The sequence below is a fragment of the Coptis chinensis genome, chromosome 8 (assembly GCF_015680905.1).
Source record: "Coptis chinensis isolate HL-2020 chromosome 8, ASM1568090v1, whole genome shotgun sequence".
NCBI lineage: Eukaryota > Viridiplantae > Streptophyta > Magnoliopsida > Ranunculales > Ranunculaceae > Coptis > Coptis chinensis.
In genome coordinates this window covers 88,471,627-88,495,265 of record NC_141463.1, presented here as the reverse complement: position 1 = coordinate 88,495,265, position 23,639 = coordinate 88,471,627, and the positions used below count along the sequence as shown (strand labels likewise).

General features: G+C 36.9%; 4 protein-coding genes and 1 long non-coding RNA gene across 7 annotated transcripts; 3 read left to right on the top strand and 2 right to left on the bottom strand.

The window, feature by feature from the left end:
* The first annotated feature begins 365 nt into the window (after positions 1–365).
* LOC147483997 (uncharacterized) lies at positions 366–2,065 on the top strand. The gene is made up of 2 exons (XR_015204170.1): positions 366–550; positions 786–2,065. It is a non-coding gene; the product is annotated as an uncharacterized LOC147483997 (long non-coding RNA).
* A 625-nt stretch (positions 2,066–2,690) lies between these two features.
* LOC147483996 (Cysteine proteinases superfamily protein) lies at positions 2,691–5,902 on the bottom strand. 3 transcript variants are annotated; one of them, XM_086576732.1, is made up of 6 exons: positions 5,752–5,902; positions 4,570–5,178; positions 4,301–4,422; positions 4,094–4,134; positions 3,818–3,916; positions 2,691–3,370 (listed from the first exon to the last, which is right to left on the bottom strand). In XM_086576732.1, exons 2-6 carry the CDS (start codon positions 4,883–4,885, stop codon positions 3,202–3,204), a joined length of 747 nt encoding a protein of 248 aa, XP_086432858.1. In that variant the 5' UTR covers positions 4,886–5,178; positions 5,752–5,902; the 3' UTR covers positions 2,691–3,201. The 3 variants fall into 3 exon arrangements, with proteins under 3 accessions (XP_086432858.1, XP_086432860.1, XP_086432859.1); XM_086576734.1 differs by having other exon boundaries at positions 4,094–4,148; positions 5,752–5,891; XM_086576733.1 differs by having other exon boundaries at positions 5,638–5,879.
* Positions 5,903–11,235: 5,333 nt separating this feature from the next.
* LOC147483995 (protein POLYCHOME-like) lies at positions 11,236–13,753 on the top strand. The gene is made up of 3 exons (XM_086578243.1): positions 11,236–11,356; positions 11,547–11,931; positions 12,891–13,753. The coding sequence occupies exons 2-3, from the start codon at positions 11,551–11,553 to the stop codon at positions 13,272–13,274; spliced, it is 765 nt and encodes a 254-aa protein (XP_086434369.1). The 5' UTR covers positions 11,236–11,356; positions 11,547–11,550; the 3' UTR covers positions 13,275–13,753.
* A 2,487-nt stretch (positions 13,754–16,240) lies between these two features.
* Positions 16,241–19,611, bottom strand: LOC147483994 (uncharacterized). Its single transcript, XM_086576630.1, has 7 exons — positions 19,191–19,611; positions 18,750–18,923; positions 18,576–18,668; positions 18,300–18,368; positions 17,215–17,421; positions 16,647–16,772; positions 16,241–16,555 (listed from the first exon to the last, which is right to left on the bottom strand). Exons 1-7 carry the CDS (start codon positions 19,437–19,439, stop codon positions 16,370–16,372), a joined length of 1,104 nt encoding a protein of 367 aa, XP_086432756.1. The 5' UTR covers positions 19,440–19,611; the 3' UTR covers positions 16,241–16,369.
* A 1,301-nt stretch (positions 19,612–20,912) lies between these two features.
* On the top strand, positions 20,913–22,232 carry LOC147483993 (F-box protein At5g07610-like). Its single transcript, XM_086579694.1, has one exon. The coding sequence runs from the start codon at positions 20,913–20,915 to the stop codon at positions 22,230–22,232; it is 1,320 nt and encodes a 439-aa protein (XP_086435820.1).
* The last annotated feature ends 1,407 nt before the right edge of the window (positions 22,233–23,639 follow it).

Genomic DNA, 23,639 nt, shown 5'->3' with positions numbered 1-23,639 from the left:
CTGTTTAACTACGAACCATAATATTCAATCAGTTTTTTAAGACTTTTATTTGTTGTTTTTAGTAACTTTTAGGGTGTCAAATGGACGTAAGTAGGGATTTATGAAAGCCTCATACTAAGGCTGTGTTTGATAGCCTTATTTGCCATGGCAAATGCAAATAAATATCACTATTCATTTGTTTCCCACTGTTTGATGTGTTTTTTGACCCATCGCAAATAATTTTTGGATTTGCCGCAAATCGTGCGGCAAATCCAAAAATTATTTGCCATGATTTTGATGGCAAAATTGGGGGGGGGACCAAAAAACAAAAAACAAAAGCCCGAGAACATCTCACCGTCTCTCCCTTCGCTCTTTCATATCTTGGTGAAGAACAACAATGGAGTCGCCCCCAACCTGGTTTGCCGGTCGCTCTCCTTCTCTTCTTCTCATTCTCCTACGCTGATTTGGAATTGGTAATTATCCAATCAGTGAGACTTGATAATTTGAAGAGCGGTATAGAGAATACGTTGGCGATCTTGTTGCTCCAATTGACACTCTTAGTCAAGACCAGGTGATAAAACAAAGATACTCTTTCGAGTTTTCTTACTTCAGTTGTTTCTAACGATATTTCTTTGTTGGTAATATAACAACATACCCCTTTGATTGAATTTCATCATATTAGTATTCATATAAGAATTGGTAATTTTGGTAAGAATGGAGTTTCTGTTTTCTTGGTATCGAATTATTTCTTTTGGGTTAAATTACAGAGCATAGAAATTTGAGAAGAGTTTTTATCTTCTTTGTAGGTTGTGGGTATATCTGTTGCCGTATTGTTGAGTTTGCTTTGAAATTGGGTTCATAACTGTGATAGGGGAAACATTCTTTGTGGGTGATTGTTACCTGTAAAATTTCTTTGTAGTTGTTAGCTGTAACATTTCTTTGTTATTGATGGAAATTTGGTTGTGTGTGAGTGTGGTGCTGCTGCTGCTATAGTGTGGTGTGTGTGCTGTGGTAGTGTGGACTGGTGCTGCAGGTAGTGCTGCTGCTGGTGGTTCTAGGTGCTGCTGCTGGTGGTGGCTTCTGCTGCTTGTGGCTGTTGCTGCTGCTACTTCCATGTGCGCTGTTGGTGCAGTAAGTAGTGTGTGTGCATGCGCTGTGATTTTATGTGCGTGTGTGTGCTGCTGTGATTTTTGGTGGAGTGTGGTGTAGGTGTGCGTGTGTGTGTGTGGTGGAAGACAAATAGGAAGCCGTGGAAACAGTTTGGGTACTGGCAGTGAGGAGACTATGGGAGAAGCAGAGAGCTCCACTCCAGTTGAAAAAAGAGGGCAAAGAGCAAACAATCCGTGTCCTGATATTGAGGCTTTGTCCTCTGAACGCATTTTGACTATAGCTGATCTTACGGATGATGATGTGGATAATGCACTTGTTATAGTTTTAAAGGCTGGGTGTAGATTCCCTCGACCTCGCTGGTGGAAACCTGGGGGTTATGGAAAATCAGACAAGTAGCACACAATCAAGTGAAGAATTAAGTTGGTGAAGTTGTACAACCGAAGAAATGTAAAGAACAGAAATCAAAGAAGTTAGGACTGTTATTTTGGTAGTTTGTTTTGAAGTTAAAAATGAAGTAGGTTGAAATTGGAAGTACTTGATGATTGGATGCTAAGGGAACTTCCAATTTTTTTTGGGTGTATATAAGGTGGTAGTATAGTCATGGAAGTTGGAAGGTTAAAGAAAGTGATGAAGGTACGTTTGTCCTGAGAGCTATGAGTTCCTTTTTTATATTGGAATCTCAATGATTGGCAAGTTTGTTGGTTCTGTTGCCTTGCATTTTGACATGTTTCAGAAAGCTAATTCAATTGAATGATGTAAATGGTCTTCTGTAAGTTCTGAGATTCTCATGTAGCCTGACCTCTACTGTTTTTTTAATCTTGTGAGTGGATAGTGTGTTGTAGCTTTTGTAGGCTCTTGTAATGGAAAATCTCGGTGTCTTACATGTTGGAACGATCATTTTGTTAGTTTGATGGAAGTTAAAGATGAAGTGGGTAAGCTGAAAATCCTTGGAAGTTTTAAACAAAATTTTTTGAAATGGATTTTGAAAATCAGGGAACTCAGTTCAGGTATTACAGTTTGATTTTATGAATTCACAATTAAAGAACATTTCACTTGCATCAATACTCATCACTTTGTTCTCAATATCAAGTAACCTGACGAACGAGGTATCTTGAAGGAAGTCTAAATCGTTGGAGTCCAAATCCCAATTTGGTAGGATCCAACTTATATCATGAACAGAGGAGCGTTTAGTGTTGCTTCTGGTCTTGCAACCTATAATACATACTTGAGTAGTTGACCCTGAAAAGATAATCCAATAACTAATATTGCAGTAGATATTAGAGTAATAACTTTTGAACCTGATGCTTCAGTCTCCAGTCGTACAGTCTCCAGTCGTATTTCAAGCTTAAGATTCTCAAGGCAAAGATGTTTTGCTTCAAGACGCAGAAATTCCTCTAGACTCTCAATTAATAATTTCTCGAATAGGAAAACTTCTTCCCATGCATCCTTGTAACCATAGCACCCTCAGCTCGAAAATTCAACTCATTTACAATACATGAGATTTGAATTTGGTGAAGTTAGGAGAGTGACTATAATTTTTAAATCTTAAATATTTTATAAGTATAAAAAATAAAAAAAAATAAAATATTTGCCGTAACAAATTTGGACAATCAACAATAAATGGTTGCAAATCAGGGCAAATGATATTTACAACAGTATCATCAAATAGTGACAAATTAAATTTAATTTGCCACAAATTATTTGCAATTGTCACATGGCAAATTTGCCAGTGGTAAATGGTGACAAAATTTACATTTGCCACAGCTCCTATCAAACATAGCCTAGAAGTAATAAAGCTGTGATCAAAGCAAAGGACATTTTGGGGACAAGTATCCAGGCTTTCAAATGTAGTACCAACCGACTGCCAGTCTGCAACCACAGGTTTCAGTGGGTTTGAAGGGAAGAGAAAAGACATAAATAAAATAAGTTGAAATGCTTGTAGAGCTGACTAGCTGAGGCAGAGCCATAGAGGGATGAAATGATGTCCTTATTACTGAATTTTTCCCCTCTTTTCTTTTCTTTGTATCAGTACGCAACTGACAACTTATTAGAGAGGAGTACAACTGACAACTTTATTGTCCACCATTTCTCCTTTCCTTTGTGCTGCACAAACTAAAGTTTTGATTTAACACTCGTGTCATGAATCTGCAATGCATCGTAATGGCCAAAGCCGTGATATAGAACTCTAATCGGATCATCCTTCCCGTATTCTTGACCATACTCAGCAATAGTTATCAAACCACCGGCGTTCTTGTCATACATATACACTGTGATTGGCATCCTGCAGACATATAGAACACAATGATTCTCACTCAGTCACTCTTTTGTTTTTGAATTTACATTCTCACCGTACAGTTAAAGAAGAAAGTAAAGATACAAAAACAAAACAATCTGCAGTTCGAAGAAGAATAAATAGAAGTAAAGAAACATAAACTGCAGACAAAAACTTTAGATATAAGAATAATATTCCATAGCTTGCAAAATGAATTGCCACCATCATACTAGAGAAAATACCAGACTCGTACCTAAATGTATAGACTTCTAATAGTGGTTTCCTATTACCAAAACAAATCAAATCCGTAGCACAAAGCTGGGCTGGGCTGTAACTTGCAAAATCTTTGCTCCCTCAAGGGGTTGTATATATTAGGTACAAACACATGAAACTCTCTCAACAAAAAAATATAGAAGGTGCATCCACAAGCAACTGGTCATAGAAGAAGACACTTACTGGAGCACATGGGAAGACATGAACAGTTCGGGCTCACCACCCCATACATGTGGTTTTCTAATCTGTGAAACATATGAATCAAAATCACCCTCAACGAACCTGTGCACATAATGATTCCAACCATTAGTACTACCTCCATATATGTTTTAGCTGCTAATACAAGACAATTCCATCATTAGTCCACCCAACTGCTCATTATAGCAACAGGTAGATACACTTTGTTTTAGTTAGCTTATCTAATCCTATGTACATTAACAGAAAAATAAGCAAACTCACCATTCTGTTTCTTCTCGTCTTTTAATAAACTCATCCGCAACCTGAAAAGATTACGCTATAAAAGAATAAGGTTACAGACAAGCAGTTCAATTCTTTGAAAGAGAGCGCCTACAAAAAAAAAATGAAGTCCATAGACAACGTTTCTTATAACTAAAACAAAATAAATAAATAAATAAGATAAGATAAGATAAGCAAGAGAAGATGTACTTTAGCTCGCAATTCATCCGCTAGTTCTCTCTGGAGACTCTCACTAGGAGAGGGTTTTCCAGATCGTAGACAAGCTCCATGAGCCACAGAGCGGAACATGCATCTCCCATCTCCTGGTATTCCTGCAAGATAGAAGCAATGAATTAAGAGAGCATTTGACGGAAATGAACCACCTCAAACAGTCAGTTTCAACTAAAGAAAGTTGCATGACTGTAGAATGGGGTATATACAGCACAGATTCACCCATCAAAACATAAGTTACTGCTCACCAGTTATGGAATAATTAGTGTGAACTTTCTTCCCATGGACAGAACCAACTGATGATGAATCATGATCACAGTTATCACTGGTTTTCCCACTGTTTGCCTCACAAAATGCTGGCTTAGAACTTGAAAAACAAATTGACAGCCCCAAAAATAAGCCTAAAGAAGCATTTCCTTGTAGCCAAGATGCTGTATTCCACCTAACTCTACTAACCATATCTTTATTTGGCGATGAAAGCCTCAACCTCGTACTTTGGCTTGGCAAAGAACTTCCAAGATGTCTTGCTCGGTGTCCTATTGGGCATACTATGTTTTTCATCATATATGAAGAGTTACTTCTTTGTTTGGAGAAACATCGCTGGAATACTTGGTATCCAGTGGCAGATATATTGAAAGATCTCCTAGAGATGGTCAAGGCAACATTTCTAGGTTGAAACTCCCCTGTCTGAACAGCTTAATCTGTGAGATTTAGATGGTAACATGACACAGCATCATAGGTATGGCTAGACATTTTCCTTCCAACATGCCCACAGATGTAGACGGCTTGTTTCACAGGCGTAGTGATTGGAGAGAAGCCTCTCATAGTGGCATAGCTTCAAGTACAGACACCGAAATCTGCATACAGATACACCAAAAGTCACTACACCATATAAATTTTAGGAACTATGCATTTTGATGTATCTGTGTTTCTCCACATTTTTTGCTTATTAAGTTATTAGTATTCACCTACCAATCTGCTTCCCTGTCCCCTTCCTCCAACAACAAAAGGCAAAGAGAATAGGCATAACTATATACAGATGATTTGTAATTTAAACTTAAATACACAATCCATTTTTTTAAGAGTAATTCTAGGTGGCCCAACCAATTGCACGCCACTGATTGAGCATCTGTAACTGTACACAATAAATGTCTCATAATCGTTAATCCATTTTTGTTCATATCAAAGGGGGCCATTCATTGATACTCCATAAATGCAAAAACAATGAAGCCTAATATCATGAATAAGTAAAGTAAAACGAAAAAAATGTATACTTGTTTAGTTCTTAAATACAAAAAGTCCATAAAGATAAGTACTTGTTACTGTTTCACATGGCTTCGTAGATTGCAAAATGCAATAAGAGTTTTAATATAAGTAAAACTACCCAGCTGAATTATGAACATTGGAAAAAGAGAATGAGAAGAACTTACAAGAATGAAAAAAATGGAGATGGCGTGGAAGCAATTCAACAAAAATGAGAGAGAAGGAAGGAATAGTTGGCAAAGAAGAGAAACTGTTTTGAGTGATGAGTGAGAGAAGAACAAAGGGTTTTTAGCTTGTGCTTTAAACTGAGGTTTTGGTAACTTTGGCAACACAACAACAGATATGAAGATCAGGGATTACGGCCCAAGGAGAAAGTCCAATAATAGTTTCGCCTCAAGTCCACTTTAAATTTTAATTAACTAGTATCTATGTTGCATGACCGCGGATGTGGACAATGACGCGGCGATTCGGTTATATCTTAAAAAAAATAGGACGCGACCCGGTAAAAGACGCGAAAATTAATTAATATTTATAATTTTATTTTATATAAATTAAATATTAAAAACTAAATTAAATGTATCAATATTCATAAATTCAAAACTATTAAAGATAAATAGTCACAAAATTAAGTTTAATATTTCCTAATCAAACATTAAAAACATGTTATAAGTCTTAACAAAATGAAAAAATGAAAAAATTGAGTTTTTTAATATTATTTTGATTTATTTTTTATTTTTTTAGGTCAAAATCCGCATCATGACTGTGTCTTGACCCGCGTCCGGTTTAACTGACTGCGTCTTGACTATGTTGACCAAGGTCCGATCGCCGCCCACGCCATCAAGATCCGCGACGCGTGTCGACGCTGACACCGCCTACCTATTAAGGTGCGTCCGTGCTTTGGAGACTAGTGTACTGCTAAGCAGTTGGGGGCGTGAGCGGAGTGGGAGGAGTGGAGAGGAAGAGGGAGAGGGAGGAGTGGAAATTGAGAGTGCGTAGAAAGGAAAAGAAAGAGGATGAAGAGAATATAAGAGATGAGGACAGACAGACAGAAACCAACCAAACACATTTTTGTCTGCGTACCCCCTTCTGCCCAGAACGTTCGCTCCGCTCACTTGATTAAAACCGAGTTAACGTCATAATTTTTTTGACCTATTGTAAATTTAAATGTGTTTTTATTCTTAAATCCGTAATTAAAATTCTTAGTGGCTTACTGGCTTTGGAGTGAAAAAAATTGGAAAATTGGGCTCTCTTCCCAATTACTTGTATGAAGATTGCAAACTATTGAGCCCAAGTCCAACAGGAGCGTTACCCAAAAAAATGAAATGCTTAAAAGAGTACAAAAGCCCATAATGTTGATACTGGTTGAAATTTTGTTCTCTTAAATATCAGTTGATATTGTTAGTATTTTGACTGCTATCACAAACAATTGATGGGAACTACGATAAACCAATTCTCATTGTGTAAAATGATTTTTAACTTGAAAGTGTTTAAATGGTTGTTTAAAAATGAAAATAGTTTTCTATATGGACAAAGGATGTGAAAGAATGTAATAAGTCTTGAATACGAATGGTTCTTGTCTTGGAAATCCAGGGAAATTTGGAATTGGTAAAGTTATTAGAGATCATTTTGGTAGAGTTGTTGCATGATTTAGTTTCTATATGGGTGTTGGAACAAATAATATAGCTGAAGCACTTGCTATTTTATTTGGACTTAACCTTGCTAGTAAATTGTAGCTTCAGAATTTGTAGATTCAAATGGATTCCCATGTGGTGCTATAGAGTTTGGAGAAGACAACTTCGGAGGATTGGAAGTTGAATTCGATCCTATCAAAATGCATAAATGGGCTCAAGAACTTCTCCATGGTTTAGATGAGGCAAATGCAGTAGCAGACAATGCAAGCGGGCGGTGATGGGCTCTAGAGATTAGGCCACTGTTTTGTTTTTACCTAATGATGAACTAAAAAAAACTTGTCTTTGAAGATACCATTGGGAAACGTCAGTGTATATGTAATGACGATATTCCATTATAAATAAATTAAAATCTTTATTTAAAAAAAATTAAAATAGTTTTACGCATTTTTTAACTCAATTAGTTCTAACTACCTACTACTTCAAAAAATAGGACTCCACCAGCTTTGCATTATCTTCATTTAAACCAATAGGAAGCCAACACCATTTATTTACACAACCCATTTGTAGTGCTCTAATCCTACAACAAACAAACATATAAGGGCATCTCCAATGGGAGGTGTAAAACACCTAGGCTCCACGTAGGTGCCGTTAGGATTTTACACCTCTAATTGTATACTATTGTATAGTTTATAAATATCAACACTCTATACTCCCCAATGGAGAAGTGTAAAAAAAATAGATTTTAAACTCGGACGTCACTTTAAGTGACGTTTCTCTTTAATTTAAATTGGGACGTCACTTAAAGTGACGTCCGAGTTAAAAAAATACTTTAAAATTAGAAAGGGACGTTACTCTAAGTGACGTCCGAAAATTATTTCACTCAGACATCAGTTCAAGTGTCGCCCTGGCTTTTTATTAACTAATAGCGAGAGGGGAAATTCCTCACCCTCTTTATTAGCTAATACACTATTACCTACGGTATAGCACTCCCATTGGAAAGAATTTTTTTATATTTGGGGTGTAAAATTTCCACTCTATAGGGTTTACACCCCCATTGGAGATGCCCTAAGTGATAAAACTAACATATGGAAGAACATATATAATGATGACTTTTGCAGGAACTCAGGAAGGGTGCAACTGATTCAATCAGTTTTACAGTAATTTCTTACCTATTGGGCTAAGACCTTTATCATGTCAATAGGTGTTGTGAAGAAGATATCACAAATCTCTAACAAGTTCTTGTGGTCAGGGGCTTCTATGACTATAAAGTTTCATAGAGGAAGTCATGAGACTATCAAAGTGCAACAAAATGGAGGGATGACTCGATATAGTTGATCCTCTCACTTGGAATGTGGCAGCATATTGTGGACTCATTTTTAAAGTGGTAAGCAAATAAGACTCGCTATGGACAAAATGGATTTGGGAGTATCAATTGAAAAGGAAACGTTTTTGGACTCTTAAGGAACTAGTCGACTACTCATGGGTATGGAGAACGGTTCTCAAGTATAGGAATAAGGTAATCAAGTTCATTAGTTACTTGATAGCAAATGGTCATAGTATTAGCTTATGGCACCACCCATGGTGCTCAAGTGAATGTTTCCATCTCAATGTTGAAGGTCGACAACTCATTCAATTAGTTACCAGAGGAAGCGACGACTGCATACCTCATACATAAAGGACAGTGGAATGCAGATAAGATCACCAGACTACCAGAAGGAGAACTAAAAAGTTGTATCATGAGTGTAGAAATTCATAATCACTTAGAGGAAGATAAAATAGTCTGGAATGCCACCTCATCAGGTCAATATAACACTAAGTTAGCCTACATGGGACTGAAAAACACCAGAGAGAAGGTGAAGTGGACAAGCTGATTTATGGGAAACTTTGTGTGCATAAACATTCTTTTATTGCGTGGTAGTTCTTTAGTGGCAGCTTGTCAATGCAAGATAAACTGATCAAAAAGAACATTCTAACCCATTATGAGTTTATGTTTTGCAGGAATACGAGGGAAAATTCACACCATTTGTACTTTGATTGCCCGTATACAAAGGAGGGTGGAAGGGAGTAAAGAGTATAATGGGGTTGACTAACAATGTTCTACAATCTAGCTAACCATGAATGGTATAGTATCTTCATATGACTAGGAAGAGCACCAATGAATCTGAGGTCATAAAGGCAATGGCTTGTGTTGTGATCTATGTGGTGTGGAATGAAAGGAATAGCCAAAGGTTCAAGAATAAATTTCACTCTTCTTCTCTGGTTCTAAATGATATTATGAAGAAGATGCAACTGTATATGCAACAAACCATCAAAGAAGTAGAAAACATAGGAGCAGCAAGACATATATTGGAGAGGCTTGGAATACATGCTTAATTAGTGATAAGGTGGAAAAGCAAAGTGCAGTTGAAGAAACCAACTGCAAACATGACTATGCTTAACACTTACGGCATGCTACAAATACTCAGAGCTAAGTATCAAGGTTTTTTTAGGGATGCAGATGGAAGAGTCTTGCTCTTGTACTGTGGTGCCTCTAAGAGTAAATCCATTTTGTTCCTGGAGTTACAAGGCATTGAGGTTGGATTGAGCATTGCACTTAAAATGGGGTACAAGCATCTGATGGTTAATTCTGACTCTGAAAGTGTAGTGAACATTGTGAATGGCACTGAACACCTCCTTGGTACTACTTGAACCCTGTTCAAGCTATAAAGGCACATTGACATCACATGACTACCTTTCTAGTGGAACATATCTACAGAGAGGGAAATAGAGCTGCTGAGTTTGTAGCAAAAAATGCAAATGGAAATGATATAGCTGTATTATGTACGTAGTATATATAGGACCTTTAGAGGAGAAACTATATGTAATTGTTCATGAGGATTATATTCAAGTGGATGTATTTACAAAAGATTTTAATGAATACATGTAGGGGTCAACCTAACCCCTAACTTCTTCTTCTTCTTAAAAAAAAAAACGCATGTAGAATTTGCCAAAGGATGCGTGATTTGACAATCCAAAAACATTTACGAAGATGTTAGTCTTTAGTTTGTGAAATGTTTTTTTAAAGGAATCCATCATATTAGTCTAGTGTTCGTAGTGTATCGTGTGGTAGGGCTACTAGGCTAGAATCAAATGAAGTTCGTAGAAGAGGTAGGCCATTGATTGTCATTAAGGTAATCAGGTCACTGTCTCACTGGATGTTTCTTGACCGTGTTGATTTGGGGATGTGTTTAAAACTAAGTTACATTGACACGGACACGTGTGTCCGTATCCGACACAGATATGAAGTGTCGGACACAGTGAAATGTCAAAAATTGAAATATGTTACATACAATATGTGTCCGACACGGACACATGAATATGTATCCGACACAGATTATTTTTAAAATATGACGTGTCCATGTAACATAGGTTTAAAAACATCTAGTAATTTGATTGAGGAGCATCCTACGCACGTTAAAGTCAACACGGTCAAGAACATCTAGTAACTTGATTGAGGAGCATGCTTAATTTTGAAGGAAAAATAAAATAAGTGTTATTTATGTCTAATCCCCGTAGTAGCTTGAGGTTAAATTTGTTTTGGTTCTAGCTTAGGGCTTAACTGGTTTAAGTGTAAAAAGTAAACATTGTTACTTTGTTATTTCTAACCTTCTAGGTGCCGACATAAACAAGTCACCCACCAACTGTTGGTTTAACAACAACACCTCCAGTCGTTGATCATTTGATCATTACACATCACAAGGAAATAACGGTAGCATTTTCCCAATCCAACGTCCCAAAAGTTAAAAACTCAATAGTCCCTGTCCCACTAAATCACTATCGTAATATTCCAATATTTTAATATTTTGAAAATTGAAATTCACCGTTATCCCGCTCAAACTCAAATTAAATTACAATTAAAATTCAATCCAAAAACAAAACAAAAAATCTACCATTCTTGGCTAAATAAATTTCAATTTTAATTTTAATTTTCAGCTTTGACCGCCCGTTATAATTTTGAAAATTTTCACAAATTCCATTTACTTATTCTCACTCCTCAAAACTAAAAAAACACAGAAGCTTTCTTCTTAAAATTTCAGCAAGAAAAATTTCAGCACATGTAAAGAACCCATTGCCCCATTTCTCTCTAAAACAAGAATCAAAGGTAAAAATATAATCTTTTTCAGTAACTAAACAAATGGGCATGTCTCATTTCTTCCATTTATTTTACTTTTAATGATAAAAATATAATCTTTTTCAGAAACTAAACAAATGGACCTGGTCTCATTTCTTTCATTTATTTTACTTTTAATGATTTCTTGCCTGGAATCTTGATTTTGTTAATGGTGTAACAGGGAAATGCCGGAATCAAGAGAAAGATTGGTGAGAAGCCAAGATTCATTGACAGTAACACCATTACGAAGAAGACCAGTTGGGGGTGTTTGGATGGATAATGAAGCTTTACAAGAAATGAGGGGTGTCCATAATAGTGAAAGAAGAAGAAGTGACATGTTTGGAAGCCCATTAGCAGCATCAGCTCCTTCACCAACAGGAAGAGTTGGGTATCTTGGTACTCCATATGTGTACAAGAATCGTTCTTTATCACTTGGGAAAGAGAATCGAGCTCCATATTCAATGTCGAGAAGGCGTGTTTCGAGGAATAGGATTACTCAATCTAATTCTGTTTTACCTTCTTGGTATCCTCGAAGGCCTCTTCAAGATATCACTACTGTTGTTAGGGTATGCATTTTTTTCCTGCTTTAAAGGCTTTTCTTATTCAGTGTTTGAATTGTTTATGTTTGTGATTCTTCAAAGGAAGTTTTGAGGCTTTGTATAAATTGGTGGAAAGTGTTTTGCTTGTTGTTTATGCATTGGTTTTTTTTTAGCATGATTGTCATTTATTAGGTATTGCTCTCTTAAGTGTATAATTTGTCTGATAATATGTTTGATTTTGATTGTATGAAATTGTGCAGAGATCTAGGCATTGGCATAATAGTGTCAGCATATCATGTGGCTAGCTGGTCTTGGATTTATGAAACTAAATGGAACATTCCAGTTTTTAGTGCCCAATTACACTCAAATTAAGTAATTCACTTGGATGTTATATGATTGCTATGAACATGTTTTGGTATGGTGCAAAGATTGTCAGTTGAGTAATTGAACTTGATACTTGTGTTGTCGTATTTCCATTTTAGTACAAGGAACTGTATATGATTCTATGTGTACCTAACTACTCTGCTGGGTTCCCATCAATAAAATTGCATATTGTTAGTTAAAATTTGATTGTAATTTGAGTTAAGTCTTATATTTATAGCATGTTGCTAATGTTACTCTTCATTGCTATAAATATATTGGCCCCCTTAAAGTGTATGTTGAGTGAAGTTGTGGTAGGGATATACTCATTGTGTCTGAAGTCAGAACTTCTATGAGCACCTAACTGTTCTGTCTGTTTTTCGCATATTGTTAGTTAAAAGTTGATTATAACTGTGCTTGGGTTAAGTCTTTTTTAGAATGTTGCTAATGTTACTCTTTAATTCTAAAAATGTATTGTCGGTTGAAGTTGTGGTAGAGATATACTCATACCGTGTCTGAACTTCTGAATTGCAATACATATGGTTGCTTTGATGTTTGATGAACTATTTGCAGTTCTGCATTTGCTATGAATCTTGAACGTGGGATTTGTTTTTATATATGTTTAGGCCATTGAAAGGAGAAGAGCTCGCTTGAGAGAGGCTGGCCCTGACAGGCTTGCCAGTCCTTTGCAGCCGGAATTAAGTGCTCCTGCTCCTGACCTACCTATGGCAGTATTAAATCCCCTTGAGCACAGCACCTGTCTGGCCACCCCTACTCCAAGAGCTACAACGAAGAGATATATAATTCCAGTCTATGATGAGACAAGGGCATTGCTTGACAAACAGTCTGAAGGAGAGTCTGGTTTCATGACCCCGCAGAAGAAACTGTTGAGCTCGATTGAGCAAGTTGAGAAGGTTGTGAGGGAGGAAATTAAGAGAATGAAGAGAACTCCTACTGCTAAGAGAGCAGACAGAGAAATGAAAGTTCGGACATTGATGTCTATGAGATGATTGAAACAGTTTGTTCGACTTCACAAGATAGATATTGAAGACTGAAAGGGATTAATGAGATGGAAGGACAGCAACATAGGTAATCATCCTCTGATGATTTGCATTTGGTTCAGTTGTAGGTTTGTTTGTATGCTTTTATACTTTTCTTGTTAACGTCTTCTGCTGAAGGTCTTGGTATAAGATTAGTAAGCATTCTTTGTTTCTTACTGTAATTTGCTGAGGGTCTCGATGTAAGACTAGTAGGCAGTGTTTCTTTCTTTTTGTCATTTCCTGAGGGTCTCGAGTTTAGGACTAGTCAGCATTCTTTGCTTCTTAATGTCATTTGCTGAATGTCTTTAGGACTAGTAGGCATATTTTTTGTAACCAATGTACAGAAAGTGGCATTGTTGTTGGTCTGTAACTTGAGAAGGTGTAAAGCCTTGTATTACTTCAATGCAATAAGAAAGGATTGGTTTTGCCCAGTTCTATTTTTTTTTCAAGCTTGTACTGTTGATATTATAACTATTGTTACAGTATTTTATTGTTTCGAGTATTGAATCAGATTATATATGTTGTGAATTTTAGCTGTCTTTCTAAATCATCTGAATGATCTGATACTCTAATGTCAAACCCTCCTTATATCTGATAATGTTAAACGCTCTCCTTGATTGTTTTCAACTTTTCGTTCCTCTTTGTAGTCATGTTTTACTGAAAGAAAGTTTCACCTTTTAGCTGGACGTGTTGGGTACATTTTACTTTTGGGGACAGAACAGCACTGTCTTAAGACATTTTACTTACAAAAGAACGAAGTATATCAAGAACATTATGATATGAACACCACTGTCCTAAGGCATTTCACTTACAAAAGAACGAAGTATATCAAGAACATTATGATATGGTGCTTCAGACGAAACTTGAACTCTAATATTAGGTTGCAAGGTCAGAACCATTAACCTAGCGTCCTATCACAAAATTGGCCTTATTGATACTCCTGCTTATAATATCTTGAACCTTGTATGTGAAAGAAGTAAGAGTTGGCGGCCGTCAGTGAACTTTTTCAGGACAGACAGGAAACCTCCATTTCTCAAACTACATATCTCAACAATTGGTTCTCTATATTCTTTAAAGAAATTGACATCATTAAAGTATTAAATTAATTCTAGACTTCTAGAGCCTCAACAGTACTCTAAAATGCGCTTTCTCACGTATTTTAGTTGCCAAATGTTCATTTTTCTTTTATACTTCACTCCATGGCATTTGGAAGTAGTCGATGAAATTTGAGATTGCTATACGTCTCACTTAACTGCTTTTAAGTTTCAACAGTCTCTTGAGCACTTGGAGCAAAATAACTGTGGCATCCAAAGTTTTCTGGAATGGCTTTTAATTAATAATTAAGTAGCTCTTCATCATCATTATTTTTTTTGATGAAAATTTTCAGTTTATTATATATTCAATAACAAAAACTACCCCTTACAATAAAGTCAATTACATAAAGACTCAATGAGATACCTAGCGGGAATACTGAAGAATGTATGTGGTTGCTGAATGAAGTCTGTTCACCCATATCAAGATTTCATATTTCAATGCATTGCCGGATTCCTTTGGTTAACCATTTCTTTTTTGAGCCTTTGGTTCAGCTTATTCTTACGTAAGTTTCATACTTGAGTAAGGTGGAGAATTAGATATTTAGAATACTAAAATCAATTAATATTAATTCATGTGCCTCTATTACAATCAAATATCACGAGAAAACAGAAGAGATAAACCAAATAACATAGTTCGACACAAGCTAGTCGAAGATATCTGATTTATTCTCTTATTAGCAGCTTCACTAGCAATCACATTAACGACTAACTACTACACTCTGCAAGCTTTATTCATGCCAGCTTCTTCCCTGACTATTTTCTGATATCACCTGCAATGGAAAAAATAGAATAACTTCAATGTTATTGGTGAGCGATAAAAAATGCAAGCGAAAAAAAAGAAAGCATAAACGATTTACTATCCCATGAACAACACATCATAACTGATTTGAAAACGAAATAAATGTTGACATTTGGAAGAAACGTTACATGGAGCGAAATTGGCCGTGCATTTTGATGGGAGTTGCATGGCCATGTTGCGATCAACGCCAGATATTGGTGGTCCATTCACAAGCACGCAGAGGCATGGCTGTCCAAGTGTCCTGACAGCATTACAGCAGGCTTCACTGGGAGGGATGGGACTGAATGGGGTAACTGCAGGCCGACATGGTATCAGCTGAACAAGGGAGGAGAAGAAAGTGGTGCCGCACCCTTGGGCCTCCCCATGTTTCACCATGCTTCCCATAATCACAAAGATAACTAACCATGCCACAAACTTAGTATTAGCACCAACCTTCATGTTTGAAGCCTTCCTACTCTCTTAACGTTGGATAATCCTACATAGCTGGATCGGTTGTATGGCTGCATATATAGACACAGTTGACATCCCATCATTCATTGCACACTTTCATCCTACCCCCAGATTACCATCACTCATACAGTCTTTATGCTTAGACCGTCTTCGGAGCTAATATTTGCAGACGTCCAGATATGCTAAGCGTGGAATGCATATTGCATGGCATCTTAACCGTTTTTGAACTAAAATTTTGTGACTTCGAAGCTAACCTCTTTACACCCGTGCTGGGGCGTGAACATGGCAAGAACCCCTGGTGTAAAGATCAGATTTGTGGTAGGATATTGTACCATTTTTTTTACTACCAACCACTTCACTTGGATGGCTGATGCGACCCTACTTGGTTGTACTGGACTACTCGAAAACCATTACAAAATTACATCAGAATCGAATTTGAATAACACCAAACTTTGTCATGTCTTTGGACCAAGCCGAGTCAGAAAAAAAATTATTTCATCAAACCAAAAGATTTTTTCACATTAGGATTTGGATAAACCCGCGAATGAGATGTCCTATCACTGTTTAATATAAAGTGAACGTGAATCATTGACTTGGGGCGGAAGCAAGTGACAATCTGATAATAATATTCAAAGAATGTTTTCAGTATAGATCAATACAAACACACTTAAAACAAAATGTTTTCTCATGCTTCCACCTCATGCATGGCAAAGGAAAAGCCTTTACTTCATCCTGGATTTGTTTGCCATAATGGATTCGCCTTCCGATTTCCCTTTCAAATTGATCACTGCAAGTTCTAGCTCGACAAACTCTCCTGCAGATATGGATGGGTAATTGGTCGCTACTGGGAACTCCGCAAAGTGGCCTAGGGGCTTCAGCACAGAATCGGAAGCAACATGTGCAAACAGCTGAGTACATCAGAATAAACACAAGTCAGTTGCCTATAAAGTAATATGTGTCAAGTATTATATAAAGATTGAGCAAATTGGCTTCACTCACTGTTGAAGAAACTCTCCACAAGCTGCGATTTTGCTGCTTTGCTGATTCTATTGCTTCAATCGTTCTATTAGTCACAACAACCTCGTGCATTCCAGCTAAACATTCTCCTGCTGTTAACCATTCTAGCTGCAAGCAAAAGTTGAGAGGTATTTTGTTTTAGGCTTTCGGTAAAAAACCAACCACGAAATGTCAAGAATATGTAAGCACAAAATTCTCCATTCTATTAATAACATGCTCATATCCAGAAGAGTAAAATACATTTAAGAACATAGAAGGATTTACGAAAGACTACTTGAAGGCCTTATCCAGAGTCCAGACTATGCTCTACGGCAGTAGAGAATTTCAGTAAGTAAGAAAAGGTTTCTAAAATCTCATGTCATGTCTCCTTTTTTGTATAATGCACTAGGTATGCACGCTATTTATGCTCCATCTCATTTTGGAACTAAAGGTATAATTCATCGTTCAGCTTCTAGATCTTGACTTAAGCTAGTATACCCTATCATATTAATTAATTTTCACTCTGTTATTTTTTTCCCCCTTCCTCGTGATTACAAGCAGATGATGGTACCTGCTTTCCCGTCTGAATAAGGAGGCAACCCACAGGAACCTTCACTTCTACCTTCTGCCCATTACTCAGCCAGATGTTCAGACCAGGGAATCTGCTCCTGCCGTGTATTGTTAGGAAGTTCAGATCATAGTGATAACCAGCAAAGACAGTGCCAAGCTGACCATATTTTTGAAGATTGCTTCCAGTTGGAGCAAGCAGATGAGGGCCCTGGAATTTCAAATTAACTCATTCTGTAAAGGGAATTGCATAACTTACTTTCTGAAAGAAGATGGTTTATTCATTTAGGAAAATTGATAAATAAGCATGTAAATAGATAATACTACAAAAAGGAAAATCAGACATCTAGAAAAAATTGAGTTGATATGTAAACAAGGGTTTGTTCTTTTTCCAATCATATAACATGCACAACATTCACAATTGTTAGAAAAATAATTGAGATAATAAACATTAGATACAGAACTTTTTCAGAATTGTATACTCAACTTGAAATTAGTGTTACAGATCTATCTGACACATTGAATAATAAGAGAGGAATGGCCTTTCTTCCCAGTAAAGAGAAGACACTGGCATGAGTAACAGACTGTACAACTAATCTTTCCTGAAGGAATGATGTATGCCAATGAGCTTATGATCTGTTGGTAGAGGCAAATATATCATACAAATCTGACGCTAACTACTTTTGTTTTCAAGAATATATTTAAACGAAAAGATCTCTCTGTCAATCAATTACACCATTAAGTTATATTCGTGAATATAACAAGCATGAGCAGCTCTTGTAACCACTTACTATGCTTCCGACAGGTCGCGTGATTTAAGAAGAAGACATTTTAAATTTCTTCTAGGTACAGTTTTGGAAAAATAAAGCGATAACCATGCCATATTCACCTTAATTTCAGGAAAATAAGTAGCAGATCAGACTGATTCTACATAACTTAACTAGCGATTTGGTTTTATTACTTTCACACCATACTTCCCAAGCATGAATAAAAAAAATTCTTATTGAAGATATGCATATGTCCATTGGGATGTTCACATAGTCCTACTAAGGGTACAAGGAAGAACATAGTTAAAAGGTCAGCAGCTACCATCTTCATAAGTGATGTAAACGCATCCTTCTCTAGACCAAACCCGATTGCCGCCATTTCAGCAACAGCCTGCACAAAGTTCCAAAGTATTTTCAGTATGAATGATAACCTAGAAACTGAATAATAGCCTTAAAGGCAAAAGAAACAACACATGAAGAATAATGTGCCATCATCTTTATGAGTAAAAACTGTTGCTGCAGTGCCTGTTAGATATCGTTCCCTCTATAAACCGTTTTGGATTCTGAACTTTGTTGGTGAGGTTACTCCATTACATACCTCAATTGCGGAGACCATTTTGTATCCCCAAGAGTCCATCGCTTCTTTCCATTCAGGGAAACCTTCTGGTATAACAGGTTCTGAATTCAATTCCTACACATAAAAGCTGTCCACATCACCACGGTTTCATAATCTAAATCACAACATATAAGAAAAGCCCCAAAAGAGAAGGACCTGGAAACGGGTGTTTGAAGGCCTTGAACCTATCCTCCACATGTAACGCCACTTGGGATCTGGTCCAACAGGCAGAGATGGTTGAGACTCCTCTGGCAACATTCTTAACTTTTGTTGCATTTCCTCATCCACCAGACTCCGCGGTACCTCAACCCCTTCTGGGGTAACACCAACCTGTATTTCCATTAATCTAAAACATTATAACCTGTCTCTCATAAATCGATACGTAATCAACACAATGCCAATAAAAATGTGTTCTTTTTGTCAATACTAGATATGCCCCCAGTATTATGCAGCATAAATAAAGCACAAACTTTTTTTTATAATTCAATAACAGCAATGAACAAACAATCAAACCCATAACAAATAGCATTTAATCAATAGCAAGAAATCAAGCAATGGGGCTTGAAAAAGTGGGATTGGCTAAAAGCCTAAAACAACCTGATAGTGTAAATGAGAACGTTGTTGAAGGCACTTAAATTCATCAGGCTTCTCAAAATAACTCTCCATCATATCTAGAAACCGATCATTGTCTTCAGCAGAACATCTTGGATCCTTGACAAGAAGTGCTCCTGTTTCTCTTAAAGTTTTACTCACCTCAAAGCATAGATTTTTAATCTCTTTTTCGGAAAAGTTATTTGTTTGGGATTGTAATAAGTATGGGGTCAGATCTACCACAGGTAGTTCCATTGAGTGTTGGCTTGTTAGAATTGAGGAAATGAATCAGTGTCTGTGTTTTTTTTTTTATAATGGCGGGAGGAGTAATTATTTTCTCATAATGTGATTTTAAATTATAACTTTATAAGTTACTTTGTTATTTTTCTTCTAAATAATGATAATTTTGTACTGTTAATTTTTAGTAACATGTAAAACAAGACATTGTACGCATGACAGTAGGGCTGTCAATGGGTTTCGATAACCCGATAACCGATCCGAACCAAACCGAGAAAAAACGGTTTAGGTTGGGATAATTTGATTTATTTTTTACCGACTCTAAACTGAACCGAACTGATAAGATATTGGTTTGGTTTCGGGTTTGCCCTCCCACCGAACCGATATGAACCCAAACCGATAAGATGACATTTTAGTAATATTTATGATTAATTTTGTATATGTTTATAAATTATGTGATTGAAATTAATTGATTTAATTTAAGATTTAATTGATTTTATAGTTTTCGGTTCGGATCGGTTCGGGTTCAGTTTGCAATATTTTTTATCGGTTTGGTTTCGGATTCTCAATTTTCTTATCGGTTCGGTTCGGTTTCGAGTTCCTAACTTTCTTATCAGTTCAGGTTCGGATTTTCCAGAACCCTACCCAAACCGATCCATTGACAGCTTTATGCATGAGTGCATGACTACAAGTCTACAACTTTACCAGGGGCGTCTCAAGCCATTTGGGGGCCTAAACGAAGTTGGAAAAGCAGCCTTCTACTATTGATTACACTCATTTTTCTATTGTTTATACCTCTAATATTTTGTTCATAAATCTAGTGTGTGGACATCCTGATACTTCAGGGTAAATAATTGCTACAAACAGAGCCAAAATAAATAAAGAAATTGTTTCTTTTTCGGTTTATTAACGAATAACCATTTATTACTTTAGTGCTCTTATATTACTCAGGAAAATGAAAAGTTTTTTGTTGGAAAAGTAAGGGAAACGAGGGGTTTGTATTGAAAATGTAATTGTAATTTCTTGTGTTCAATGCATTAATGGGTTTTTCCTGTGTTTAACTATTATAAAATAATTAAAAAATAATAAGAAAAAAATTAAAATCCAAAAAAATTATTAATGGGCTGAACTGAGGGCTTTTGGACTGCTGGGCCGTAATCAGCTGTCTATTCTGCTGTAGGGTAGAGCCGGCCCTGAACTTTACAAGAGTATATTCCTAAGAAATTTCCACCAATTTTACCTATCTATATGTGCATATAAAGATAAGGACATGCCAGTTGGAGTAGATAAGTGACATGTATTGACTTTTGCTCTCATTTTGGTTTTACCATCACACATCTTGTAGTTGCGTTTCAACTTTATGTTGATCATGGAATTAGTTTTTGTTTGGTAGAGAAATATTTCAATTCTTTCATGTTCATGATGTTTCCCTTATGAAGAATTCAGTTGCTGTGTATTTATTTCTAGCTCTCCACTCTCTTTCTTTGTATGATGGAAAGGTCATATGGGAGAAAACGTGATTGTAAGAAGGAGACGGACATAGAAGTACTTGAAAACGATGATCTACTGCAAGAGATACTGTTTCATATCCCACCAGTATATGTACAGAGACTCAAGTGTGTTTGCAAAAGATGGCACAAACTCATATCAAGTTCCTCTTTCCGTCGACTTCACACTGTTTATGTTCTTCGAGACTACTGCAGTGGCCCAGGACAGCTCCTCCCTAGTATCTTTATGCAGTCTCATTGTAACCGAAGGGAACACTTAGTTCTTGTCCTCCTCAACGCTGATGGATTGGCTGCACTAAAAGAGGATCCTGATCTATCCTTTTCATTTATATTTCACAATTATCCCGATGTCATGTCACTTGAAAGTAGACATTGCTTCAAAACTTTAGATTCTTCTAATGGTCTCCTCTTACTTGCCTCATTTAACAAAGGACATGGGAAACAAAACCATGTTTTTGTATGCAATCCATTGACCAAAGATTACATCAAATTACCACCAATCATTAGTCCCAGCGCAGCAGCAAGGTCATCAGGGGGATCAGTTGTTGCGACAAAGTTACTAGGTATGAATCTAGTCTTTGATCCCTTGAAATCGTTTCATTACAAAGTTGTTGGTATTTGTGGCGTGAAGCACTCTATGAAAGAAGGAAATCGGTGCTCAACCTATCGAATTCATATCTACTCCTCGGAGAGCCATAGGTGGGAAGTCTCTAAAGATTTTGATGTTTGCCCAGATATCATGGCCGGAATTGCTAAATGTGTAGTAATGAATGGTGTGTTATATTGGCCTCCATGTCAAGGAGGGGAAACCATACTCAGTTTTGATTCGGAAACACTATGTTTACGACAGTTGTCCCTGCCTCCACAGACGCCCTGTAATATAAATCGATCGTGGGATTATTTTGGAGAATCTAGAGGACATCTCTATCTTCTAGAGAAATGTTTTAGTTATGATACTTATAATGAACAACCTTTTGGTTACAATATATGGGAGATGAAAAATGAAGACTGCTCTGGCGCTTGGAAGTTGGTAATTTACTTTAAATTTGAATGCCTGTCTGAGACATTGTACATTCAAAGTAGAGGTGAGGAAGAATTGCAGCTGTTCTTGGTTATGGGGTACTTTGTTCACTCGCTCAATCTCCGAAGTGTTAATAAAGATCCCTATAGCATACAAAGCGAATGGAAGTACATTGGCGTGTTCTCGCGTCTGGCGCGTCTAAACAGATATTCAGATGTCGAACGACCTCTTTATCCTTGCGACATCATCCCATACACAAACACTTTGTATCCTCTTGTATGAGATTATTTCCTTCAAATCAGAGCAGTTCCTATTATGAATTATGCACACAGCTACCAACGAAAAAGAGGTAAAATAAAATGTTTTACTTGCATAATCACATCACAAGCCACTACTTCATCCGGTACTAAGTCTTTGGGTGCAAACAAAGCTCTTTCAAGAACCACACCCCATTATCTGAAATTTGCATATGAACGAAACAAAGATTAACAGCAATCCAAATGAAGCACAAATGCACAATAGAAGTAAAACCCAATGATACACTTTCTGGATTGTGAACTCAAAACCGAAGGACAAAAAGAAATACAAGATTAACATAAGGAAAAGGTTTACATTATCCATTTCCCCACGGATTTTTTAATTAGCAAAATCAAACAAACACAACCAAAAGTGCATTCTAAGAAGAAAAAACAGTACAACTGAAGTATGTAGACTGCACTGATATCGAAAGTCCATACAGCCAAGTGATCTGCAACATTTCAAAAATCACCCAGCATGAAACTCTGAGCTGTAAAATTCACAAATACTTAAAATTGAGCCTTCCAAAGGGCTATTTGTCTACCAAAATTTAGCAAAAGAGTATCCAAAGTTCATTATAAGGAAAAATGAAAATCACACTTGCATCCAAAGTCTATTAGCTTAAAATCCCATTCTAGATGAAGACATGTGGAAAATATCCCATTCTAGTTGGTTGAATAAATTTTGAAAAAAAGTTGTCAGTTGCTCGGCAAGGTAAGGTAATAAGTAGGGAAAGGTGCCTTGCTTCCCTGGCTCAACTGGAGAAGCCGGAAATGAACCAGAAATTCACTCCAGCTAGAAGAGATCACTTGCTAGCAGCTCACTCCCCAAAAAGGCTAGGCGCAACTGTTTAAAGACAGGTGGTTTCCAATTTATCTGAACCTGAGATAGAGATTGTGGTTCTGCAATTGGTTCATTTGCCCTATGGACGTGAAGGGTAGGAAGCTAGAGGATTCTAGGATCGAGATCTGTCGGAGTTGAGGCCCTCTTAGAATCGGGATCCAGAAGGAGAGCTACTTTAATTAATTCACGGATGGAATCATAAGACTAGTCTTACCTGACTAGACACTCAACTTTGACAATTGAGACTACATCCGCGGAACCAGTATAGGAACAATCTGTATGGGCATTCCATATTTGATGAATGACAATGCAGCGGCTTCCAACAATTTCATGCGGAAGTAGGATCCGCTGTATGGTATCTCTGGCGATGGCATTAGATTAAAGTCTCGATGGCCAACCCTTGGGACAACGAGCGGTATCAAAGGCTGAACCCACGACGGCGCGTCGAAAGGGAAGCGCTAATAGAAGTGGATGGCTGAGAACTGGCGAGCACACCATCTGTGCTAAAAACTAGCCCGGCTTAATCTCATTATTTGTCACTACTCAAAA